Below are 12,226 nucleotides of genomic sequence, written 5' to 3' on the forward strand. Positions count from 1 at the left end.
ATGTTTATTATTTTCGCTCCCACTTATGAGTGAGAACATATGGTATTTCAGAGCAGGGAGATGTCCAGTAGGGGTGGCAAAAGCTCCGCAGAGACCACATGCCCTGCGGTGCTGCTGTGTGACCCAGCAGCCCAGCCGAGTGCATGCTGACCAAAGAGGTGGCTCCCAGGAGAGGCCCAAGACCTGAGGCAACCACACATGCAAGGCACTAGTGGCCAACTGAGCATACACTGAGGTAGCCATACCAAATTGGCAACCCCAGCAACATCCCAGCAAGACAATAGTGTCAAACCTGTAGACTGTGAAACCCCCTGCCACAATGACTAAACATCAAAGGAAAAATACCAGAAATATGAAAAATCAAGAAAATAAACCATCAAAGGGTAATAACTCTCAAGCCCTAGATCCTATAGAACCAGAAGCCCTTGAAATATCTGAGGAGGAATTTCTAGTGATAATTCTAATGAAACCGAATGAGATACAAGAAAACTCAGCTAGACAACATGATGAAATGAGGAAAAGTATACAGGACTTGAAAGAGGAAATCAATGCCCTGAAAAAAAATGTAGCAGAACTTGCCAAACTGAAGAAGTTATTCAGCGAAATAAAAAACACAACAGAGAGTTTAACCAGTAGGCTTGCAGAAGTAGAAGACAGAACTTCTGACCTTGAAGATGGGTTGTTTGAAATAACACAGGCAGACAAAAAAAAAAGGAAAGAAAGAAAAAAAGAATTAAAGGCATTGAAGAAAATCAGAGAGATATAAGACAACCTTAAGCACTCAAATATCCGAGTCATAGGTATTCCAGAAGGGGAGGAAAAAGGAGATTGCATTGAAAACATTTTAAACAAAATAGTGGCAGAAAATTTCCCAGTTATTGGAAAAGACACAGATCTTTAGATTTAGGAAGCTCAAAGATCCCCAAATGTATTCAACCCAAAAAGGTCTTCTCCAAGACATAGTCAAATTGGCAAAACTCAAAGACAAAGAGAGAATCTTAAAAGCTGCAAGAGAGAAGTGTCAAATCACCTATAAGGGAGCCCCAATCAGACTAACATCAGACTTTTCATCGTAAACCCTAAAAGCCAGAAAGGAATGGGTGATATATTCAAAACACTAAAACACAGAGATTGCCAGCCAAGAATGCTCTACCCTGCAAGGCTATTCTTCCGAAATGAAGGGCAAATAGTATATTTCTCAGACAAACAAAAAATGGGAGTTCACTACCACATCACCACCCTTACAAGAAATTCTCAAGGGAGTACTGGGATTGGTACCTGAAAAATAGCTACCACTGCCATAAAAACCCAAGAAAAATCAAAACCCACTAGTATAATAAAAATGGCATTCATGAAGAGAAAACAAACAAACAGAAAGGCTATCTACAAACCAAGGAACCAACAAATACAGAAAACAAACAGTAAATCAGAAAGCAAGGAACAAAAGACACCTAAGACATCCAAACAATAATCACTAAAATGCTAGGATTAAATCAAAACTTTTCAATAACAACTCAATGTAAAAGGCTTCAATTCCCCAATCAAAAGACACAGACTGGCTGACTGGATTAAAAAGAAGGACCCAATTATATGCTGCCTTCAAGAGACCCACCTCACCCATAAAGACTCACATAGACTAAGAGTGAAAGGATGGAAAAAGATTTACCATGCAAACAGAAATGAAAAATGAGCTGGAATAGCTATTTTTATATCTGATAAAATAGACTTTAAACTCAAAACCATCAAAAGAGATAATGAAGGCCACTACATAATGATAAAAGTATTGATCCATCAAGAAGACGTAACAATCATAAACCTATATGCACCCAATGTTGGAGCAGCCAGATTTATAAAGCAAACTCTATTAGATCTAAAGAAGGAAATAGACACTAATACCATAATAGCAGGGGACCTGAACACCCCACTGTCAATATTGGACAGATCATCTAGGCAAAGAATCAGCAGAGAAACACAAGATCTAAACAACATACTAGACCAATTGGACTTGGCAGATATCTACAGAACATTCCATCCAACAACCTCAGAATATTCATTCTTCTCATCAGCACATGGATCATTCTCCAGGATAGATCACATGTTAGGTCACAAATCAAGTCTCAACAAATTCAAAAAAATTGGAATTATCCCATGTATTCTTTCAGACCACATTGAATTAAAATTAGAAATCAATACCAAATGAAATTCTGGAAACTATAAAAACACATGGAAATTAAACAGCATTCTACTTAATGACATATGGGTCCAAGAAGAAATTAAACAGGAAATCAAAAATTTATAATGATACATCATACCAAAACCTGTGGGATACTGCAAAAGCAGTACTAAGGGGGAAATTTATCGCATTAAATGCTCACTTCAGAAAAATGGAAAGATGGCAAGTGAACAACCTAACACTTCACCTTAAAGAACTAGAAAAACAAGAAGAATCCAAACCCAAAGTTAGCAGACAGAAAGAAATCATTAAGATCAGAGCAGAACTTAATGAAATTGAAACCCAAAAAACAATACAAAAGATCAACAAATCAAAAGGTTGGTTTTTTGAAAAGATAAACAAAATTGACAAACCATTAGCATGGCCAACAAAAAAAAGAAGAGAGAAGATCCAAATAACAAAAATTAGAAATGAAAAAGGTGATATTGCAACTAATACATCTGAAATACAAGGAATCAATCGAGACTACTATAAACAAATATATGCCAACAAATTTGAAAATCTGAAGGAAATGGATAAATTTCTGGACACACACAAGTGACCAAAACTGACACAAGAAGATGTAGAAAATCTGAATAGACCGATAACAATAAAGGAGATTGAAGCTGTTATCAGAAGGCTCCAAACAAAGAAAAGCCCAGGACCAGATAGATTCACAGCAGAATTCTACCAAACATTCTCTACAAACTATTCCAAATGATTGAAACAGAGGCAAATCTCTCAAACTCATTCTATGAAGCAAACATCATCCTGATACCAAAACCAGGTAAAGATACGACTAAAAAATAAATTACAGGCCAATATCCTTGATGAATATAGATGCAAAAGTCCTGAATAAAATACTAGCTAACAGAATACAACAACACATACATAAAATTATTCAGCACGATCAAGTGGGATTCATCCCAGGGATGCAAGGTTGGTTCAACATATGCAAATCAATAAATGTGACACACCATATTAATAAAGTCAAACACAAGGATCATGTGGTCATCTCTGTAGATGCTGAAAAAGCATTTGATAAAATTCTGCATTCATTCATGACAAAGACCCTCTATAAGTTAGGTATAGATGGAAAGTATCTCAACATAATTAAAGCCATATATGATAAACCCATTGCCAATATCATCCTGAATGGGGAAAAACTGAAAGCTTTTCCTTTAAGAACAGGAACTAGACAAGGATGCCCACTCTCACCACTCCTATTCAACATAGTGTTGGAAGTACTAGCCAGAGCAATCAGAGAAGAGAAGGAAGTGAAGGGCATCCAGATTGGAAAAGATGAAGTTAAACTGTCCCTGTTTGCAGATGACATGATCCTATATATCGAACAGCCTAAAGCCTCTACAAAAGAACTCTTGGAGTTGATAAATGATTTCAGCACAGTAGCAGGATACAAAATCAACACACAAAAATCAGTAGCATTTTTTTTCTCCAATAGTGAACATGCAGAAAGAGAAATCAAGAAAGCCTGCCCATTTACAATAGCCACCAAAAAAATAAAATACTTAGGAATTGAGTTAACCAAGGATGTGAAAAATCTCTATACTGAGAACTACAAACCCCTGCTGAGAGAAATTAGAGAGGATTCAAGAAGATGGAAAGATATCCCATGCTCTTGGATTGGAAGAATCAACATAGCGAAAATGTCCATACTACCCAAAGTGATATACAAATTCAATGCAATCCTCATCAAAATTCCAAAGACATTTTTCTCAGAAATGGAAAAAACTATCCAAACATTTATATGGAATAACAAAAGAGCACACATAGCCAAAGCAATGCTGAGCAAAAAGAAAAAAAAAAAAAGCTGGAGGCATAACACTACCTGACTTTAAACTATACTACAAAGCTATAATAACCAAAACAGTATGGTACCGGCATAAAAACAGACACACTGATCAATGGAATAGAATAGAGAATCCAGAATTAATCCACACACCTACAGCCATCTGATCTTTGACAAAGGCACCAAGCCTATACACTGGGGAAGAGACTGCCTCTTCAGCAAATGGTGCTGGAATAACTGGATATCAATATGCAGGAGAATGAAACTAGACCCGTGCCTTTCACCATATACTAAAATCAACTCAAAATGGATTAAAGAATTAAATATACACCCTAAAAAAATAAAACTTCTTAAAGAAAACATAGGAGAAACACTTCACGAAGCAGGACTGGACACAGACTTCATGAATATGACCCCAAAAGCAAGGGCAACCAAAGGAAAAATAAACAAATGGGGTTATATCAAACTAAAATCTTCTACACAGCAAAAAAAAACAGAGTTAAAAGACAACCAACAGAGTGGGAGAAAATATTTGCAAAATATACATCTGACAAAGGATTAATATCCAGAATATACAAAGAACTGAAACAACTTTACAAGAAAAAAACAAGCAACTCAATTTAAAAATGGGCCAAAGAGCTAAATAGGTATTTCTCAAAGGAAGATATATGAATGGCCAAGAAACATATGAAAAAATGCTCAACATCACTCAGCATTCAGGAAATGCAAAGCAAAACCACACTGAGATACCATCTCACCCCAGTTATGATGGCTAATATCCAAGACTGTGAATGATAAATGCTGGCAAGGTTGTGGAGAAAAAGGAACTCTCTTACGCTGTTGGTGTGACTGCAAAATGGTGCAGCCTCTATGGAAAATGGTATGGAGGTTTCTCAAACAATTGCAAATAGATCTACCATATGACCCAGTATCCCACTGCTGGGAATATACCCAGAGGAATGGAAATCATCAAGTCGAAGGTATACCTGTTCCCCAATTTTCATCGCAGCACTCTTTACAATAGCTAAGAGTTGGAAGCAGCCCAAATGTCCATAAGCAGATGAGTGGATACGAAAAATGTGGTATATCTACACAATGGAATACGACTCTGCTATAAAAAAGAATGAAATACTGCCATTTGCAATGACATGGATGGACCTAGAGATAATTATATTAACGTGAAACAGGTCAGGCACAGAAAGAGAAATATCACATGTTCTCACTTATTTGTGGGAACTAAAAATAAATAAATAAATACAAAAAAATTGGGGGGGAGGGACGAAGACATAACAATTACAATTCCTTGAAGTTGATATGACAAGCAAACAGAAAGGACATTGTTGGGAGGGAGCGGGGAGAAGGAGGAGGGAGGGAGGTTTCGGTAATGGGCCACAATAATCAATCACATTGTATATTGACAAAATAAAATAAAATTTGAAAAAAAAAAAGAGCATATGGTATTTCTCTTTCTGTGCCTGGCTTATTTAACTTAGTATAATTTTTTCTAAGTTTGTTCATGTTGCTGCAAATGGCAATATTTCATTCTTTTGTTTACAGCTGAGTAATAGTCAATTGTGTAGATATACCACATTTTTCTTATCTAGTCATCTGATGATGGACATTTAAGTTGGTTCCAACTCTTGACTAAATAGAGCTGCAATAAACATGGGAATACAGGTATCTCTTCAACATGATGCTTTCCATTCCTTTGAGTATATACCCAGCAATGGAATTGCAGGTCATATGGCAGTTCTATCTGAAGTTATTTAAGGAATATCCATGCCATTTTGCATAATGGCTGCATCAATTTACAGTCCCACCAACAGTGTAGGAGGGTTCCTTTTTCTCCACATTTTTTCACCAGCATTTGTTGTTCTCTGTTTTTGATGACAGCCAGTCTAACTGGGGTGAGATGGTATCTTAATGTGGTTTTGATTTGCATTTTCCTGATGATGAGTGATGTTGAGCATTTTTTCATGTGTCTGTTGGCCATTTGCATATCACCTGTATTAGTCCGTTTGTGTTGCTATAACAGAAATACCTGAGATGTGGTAATTTATAAAGAACAGAGGTTTATTTGGCTTATGATTCTGGGACAGCTGCATCTGGCATAGGCCTCAGGTTGCTTCTACTTATGGCGGAAAGCAGGAGGCAGCTGGCAGGTACAAGCAGATCACATGGTGAGAGGAAGCAAGGAGGGAAGGAAGGTGCCAGCATCTTTTAAACAACCAGCTCTCATGGGAACTAATAGAGTGGGAACTCACTAATTACTCCCCCCACCTAGGGAGAGCACTAATCAATTCATGAGGGATCCACACCCATGACTCAGTCTCCAACACTGCCACATTGGGGATTAGATTTCCAAATGAGTTTTGGTGGTGACGGCACATCCAAACTCTATCATCACCCTTTAGGAAATGTCTGTTCAGTTCCTTTGCCCATTTTTAAACTGGGTTATTTGTTTTTTACTGTTGTTGTTTGATTTACTTGTATAGTCTGGATATTAATCCTCTGTCAGATGCATAGTTTGCTAATATTTTCTACCACTCTGTAGGTTGTCTTTTTGCTCTGTTTTGTTTCTTTTGCTGTGCAGAAGCTTTGTAATTTGATATCATCCCATTTGTTTATTTTTCCTTTTGTTGCCTGTGCTTTGGGGGTCATATTCATAAAATCTTTGCCCACTCCTACATCCTGAAGTGTTTCCCCTGCATTTTCTTTTGGGAACTTTATCATTTGCAGTCTTATATTTAAGTCTTTAATCCATTTTGAGTTGATTTTGGTGTATGGTGAGAGGTACAGGTCTAATTTCATTTCCCAGCACCATTTATTGAAGAGGCACTGTTTCCCTCAATGTGTGTTCTTCTTGCCTTTGTTGAAGATCAGTTGGCTGTAGGTTTGTGGGCTGATTTCTGGGTTCTCTATTCTGTTCCATTGGTCCAAGTGTCTGTTTTTATGCCAGTACCATGCTGTTTTGGTAACTATAGCTTTGTAGCATAGTTTGAACTCAGGTAGCATTTTATTTATTATTTTTATTTTAATTTAATTTTATTTTTTTGCTCAATATTGCCTTGAGCAATATTTAGGGTCTTTTGTTGTTCCATATGAATGTTAGGATTTTTTTTTTCTATTTCTGTGAGCAATGTCATTGGTATTTTGATGGGGATTGCACTCAATCTGTAGATTGCTTTGGGAAGTATGGACATTATCACAATGTTCATTCTTCCAATCCATGAGCAAGGAATATCTTTCCATCTTTTTGTGTCCTCTTTAATTTCTCTCAACAGCAGTTTGTAGTTCTCATTGTAGAGATCTTTTACCTTCTTGGTTAAGTTGATTCCTAGGTATTTTACTTTTTTGGTGATTATCGTAAATGGGATTGCTTCCTTGATCTCTTTTTCTGCTAATTTGCTGTTGGAGTGTAAAATGCTACCAATTTTTGCATGTTGATTTTGTATCTTGCAACTTTACTAAAGTTGTTAATCAACTCTAAGAGTTTTTTTGTAGAGATTTTGGGCTGCTCTATATACAGGATCATGTCATCCACAAACAGGGATAATTTGACTTATCTTTTCCAGTCTGGATGCCCTTTAATTCTTTGTCTTGACTGACTGCTCTGGCTAATACTTCCAGTACTCTATTGAATAGGAATGGTCATAGTGGGCATCCTTGTCTCATTCCCATTCTCAAGGATCCATTCAGGATGATATTGGCAGAGGGTTTTTCATATGTGGCTTTTATTGTGTTGAGATATTCTCCTTCTATACCTAATTTGCTGAGAGTCTTTACCATGCATCTACTGAGATAATCATATAGTTTTTGCCCTCGATTTTGTTGATATGATGTTTCACACATTTATTGATTTGCGTATGTTGAACCATCCTTGTATCCCTGGGATGAATCCCACCTGATTATGGTGTATAACTTTTTTGATGTGTTGCTGTATTGTTTGCTAATATTTTGTTGAAGATTTTTGCATCTATGTCCATCAGAGATACTGGCCTATAATTTTCTTTTTTCGTTGAATCTTTGTCTGGCTTTGGTATCAGGGTGATACTGACTTCATAGAATGAGTTGGGAAGAATGGCCTCTGTTTCAATTTTTTGGAATAGTTTGAAAGGAATTGGTATTAATTCTTTAAATGTTTGGTAGAATTCAGCAGTAAAGCCACCTGGTCCTGGGCTTTTCTTTGTTAGAAGAATCCTGATTACTGCTTCAATCTCTTTGCTTGTTTATTGGTCTGTTTTGGTTTTCTATTTCTTCTTGGTTTGGTCTTGGTAGTTTGTTTCCAGAAATGTATCCATTTCCTCCAGGTTTTCAAATTTGCTGGCATATAGTTATTCATAATAGCCTCTAGTGATTCTTTGTATTTCTGTGATATTGGTTGTTATGTCTCCTTTTTCACTCTAATTTTTGATATTTCGGTCTTCTCTATTCTGTTTTTAGTTAGTCTGGCTAATGGTTTCTGTATTTTATTTATCTTCTCAAAAAAACAACTTTTTGTTTGACTGATCTTTTGTATTGTTTTTTGGGTTTCTATTTCATTTAGTTTTGCTCTGATCTTAATTATTTCTTTCTACCTACTACCTTTGGGATTAGATTGTTCTTGTTTTTATAATTCTTTGAGTTGTAGTGTTAGGTTGTTAGTTTGAAAACTTTCTATTCTTTTGATGTAAGCATTTAATGCAATAAACATCCCTCTTAGAACTGCCTTGCAGCATCCCATATGTTTTGACATGATGTTTCACTATTTTCATTAGTTTTGAGAAATTATTTGATTTCCAGTTTAATTTCTTCTTGAAATTAAATGACCCCTATGTCATTCAGGAGCCTGTTGTTTAATTTCTATGTACTTGTATAGTTTCCAGAGTTTTGCTTGTTGTTGATTTCTAGTTTTAATCCATTGTGGTCTGCAAAAATACCTGAAATGATTTCAATTTTTAAAAATTTATTGAGGCTTGATTTGTGACCTAGCATGTGATCTATTCCAGAGAATGTTCTATGAACTGGTGAGAAGTATGTATACTCTGTAGTGGCTGGATGAAATGTTCTGTAGATATCTGGAAAGTCCAGTTGGTCTAAAGTGTGGTTTAAATCCTGTTTTTCTCTATTGACTTGTTGCCTAGATGATCTGTCCAATTTTGAGAGAGGGGTGTTTAGGTCCCCTACTATTACAGTATTGGGGTCTATCTCTTTCAATTACTGTCTTTTTAAATTTCATTTTCCTTGTCTGAAAAACAGACACAAACATACCCATTTTGTTGACTTGTGAGGATTTAAAAGTAAAGTCACACAGCACAGTGCTTGTCACACAGTAGGCACCCAAGAATTACTAATTCCTGCCCCAATGCTGGTAACATCATTCCAGTCTCTGCATGTGTTCAAAGTGAGTCCCTTTTCACTTGGTACCACCCTTTGAGCCATGCTGCACCTTGAAGCAGTATGACCTCAGGCTACTTCTCTCCATGTTATTGGTTTCCATGCCTACAATGCTCATGCCGTTGCTTTCCATGTGGGTAAATTTACTGCAAAGAGAAGGGGCATGCTGGGTGTTAATCTGAGAAAAGGACAAGAACTTAAGTAGTAAAAGCCTTTACATGCAGGTGGAACTCAGCCCCCTGAGCCGTCTCCCACCCAGTCCACCCCATCTGGCCCTATTTCTATCTCTTGCTTACTCTGGGCTTTGATTTGAGGACCTAAATTCATTTGTAACAATTAGCAAACATCACATTCTTAAGTGGGAATATCAGTTCTGGGCCCTCCTCAGAAGAGCTCCTGAATCACAATGATTTCAACTATTCTAGAAACTTCTCCTGATATAGGAGGAGGGGCACCTAATCCAATCTGGGCAAGTCTGAGTCATTTCCCCAGAATTTAGAATTAATCTATCACTTCCTGATCACTCTCATTGCTATCTTGAATGAAAGAAATGTAGGCACAAGAGCTAATGAGTGTGGACATTTTCTACAAGGTCAAAGTCAGGGTTCAGCCAAGCTTGGCTGTGTGCTCTCTGTGGGACCTTGGACAAAATATCCACATCTGTATGTTTCTGTTTTATCTGTAAAACATGGGTGATGCCAACTGCATGTGGTAGTTTTTGCACATTACAGGAGACAATGTATGTTATGCATAGCTACAGCCAACATCTTTAGAGGAAGAGGAAACAGAATCTGAGCAGTGCTTGCCTTGGGTCCCATTAGGAAGGGAGAGGCTGGGCTTATGATAGTAGGTCTTATTAACATCCTTTCCAACATTTCCTTAGAAAACACTGCTTGTAGGCCATGTAAGGCCATTTTACAGGCAAAGTGAAGGAAAACAGAGCCAATTACCTGGCCCATCTGTGGGATCCCCCAAGCAAATGATAGCAGCTCTTGAGGATGGGATATTTCTTTCCTTTGTTCCACACATAGACTCGCAAAGAGAAGTCAAGGAAAGAGGTGATGACTTGGTTTGGGTCCTTGAAACGAAAAGTCAAGTAAGTGTGGATGTGGACTCCAGAAGGCAGAAAGCCGCAACATGGGCAGGGGCACCACACTCACCACCCACGTGGATGTGATGGGCTTCTGGTGGTCTTGGAAGGCAGCCAGCTTCAAGCCATGAATGGTGAACAGCACCAGCTTTGCGCCAGAGACCAGCAGGATCACCTGTGAGCCATGGCCCTTCATGAGGTGGGAGGCACCATGGTGTCTGGGAAGAGGAAACTGGCGATCTGTTGCACTTTTTGAAATAAAGACACAGAAATTGGCTTCTCTGGAATAGACATATGCCTAACCTAAGATGATGTGGTACATTGAAAAGAGCAATAGTTTTGCAGTTAGACCTGCATTCACTCCTGACCCATGCATTCACTCCCCTATATCTCCAGTTCATCAGCTCCAAAATACTGATTACAACACTTTAATTACAGGTGATTGTAAAGATTCAGTGCCATATGCTCGTGGAAGTGACCAGCAGAGTATCTGGCAAGTAGCACCTTCAGGGAATGAGGTGCCCTTCCTTCTACCCTTTCTCATCTATGACAGGATGATATAAGAAATAGCCACTTAAGAACTATATGACATTTATGGCATCTGCCAAAAACAATTGAAGATTCTATATTTTATATGGTATAACTCCTTTTTACCAGGAAAAAAATTACCTCTTCTGAAGAATTCATGTGTTCTCTCATATCAGACAAGGGGTTATATTATGCATTTTGTTTCTCTTTTTTCCTTGGCTGCCAGGAAGCTCAGAATGAAATTTATGGTCAAATAATGATATGAAAACAAACATAATACAAAAGAAAAAATGCTAAGGACCATCGGGAAGGCCTGTCAGGGTGACGTGGGGTTTGGGACATAGATAAGGAGACAGTGTGAAGAGGGCTGTGGGTCTTATTTTCCTTCTGGACTAGAAGCTCCTTAGGGAAGAGATAGTCATGGCTGTGTTCATGTTTGTGTGCACTCAGTGCCCAAACAGGGCCTTTGACAAAGCCAGAAAAAGAGGCAGAAATGAGTAAAAGCAGGAAGGTCAGTAAGGAGAAGTGAGACTCTAAGAGTCAGCATTTAATGTCTGAATCCCAGGCTGTCCAGAGGGCCCAACATGTAGTAAGTGCTCAGTTGCTCAACCAGCACATAAAATTGCAAACAACACCACCTCTGAGGGGCCACTATATCCCTATATCTCACTGAGAGGAAAAAGAAAGTGTCCCAGAGGAAACGTGAGCAACCTGTGCTGGAAGAATCATACTATGACGGTGGTGACATGCAGACCCGCCGGCACCAGCACGGGGACCCTTACCCAGAATGTTCACTCTATCCCTGGACTTCTTGGCCCCTAACTCATAGGCAGTGACAACCAGCTGCATGCCATTGTCATTTCTGTGCATCACGATCAGCCTGGCCACCTCGTCAGGAGCCCAGCAGGCTCTGGATCTCAGCCAGACGGGGAGGGTGGTGGAGACAGGAGGCTCGTCTTCCAACGGGTGCAGCAAGGAGTGAGTGTAGAACACCTGGGGAAACGTACCTGCATGGGTCACATTGCAGGTGAGGGAGGGGGCTTCGCAGGCCCAGGAGCACTTGGAAACACCCTTCCCCACCCCTAGGGGACCTAGCCAGGGAATCGGGCTCTGCCCCCACCTCTAACCCCACCCCTGCCCTACTTGGCCCCACAGGGTGGCCATGCCACTTGTGGATCCTCCTTTCCAACTATTCATAGACCAGGGGCTT

The 12,226-nt window shown here is 38.7% G+C and overlaps 1 protein-coding gene across 1 annotated transcript in view; it reads right to left on the reverse strand.

Moving 5' to 3' along the window:
* Window positions 1–9,417: 9,417 nt before the first annotated feature.
* LOC134381122 (F-box/WD repeat-containing protein 12-like) overlaps window positions 9,418–12,226 on the reverse strand; it is a 35,245-nt gene continuing 32,436 nt past the window's right edge. The window contains 5 exon segments of the mRNA XM_063101170.1: window positions 9,418–9,544; window positions 10,349–10,476; window positions 10,559–10,692; window positions 10,695–10,736; window positions 11,799–12,009. Coding sequence (XP_062957240.1) covers window positions 9,418–9,544; window positions 10,349–10,476; window positions 10,559–10,692; window positions 10,695–10,736; window positions 11,799–12,009 — 642 coding nt within the window.

The sequence above is a fragment of the Cynocephalus volans genome, chromosome 6, assembly GCF_027409185.1.
Source record: "Cynocephalus volans isolate mCynVol1 chromosome 6, mCynVol1.pri, whole genome shotgun sequence".
In the NCBI taxonomy this organism is placed as follows: Eukaryota; Metazoa; Chordata; class Mammalia; order Dermoptera; family Cynocephalidae; genus Cynocephalus; species Cynocephalus volans.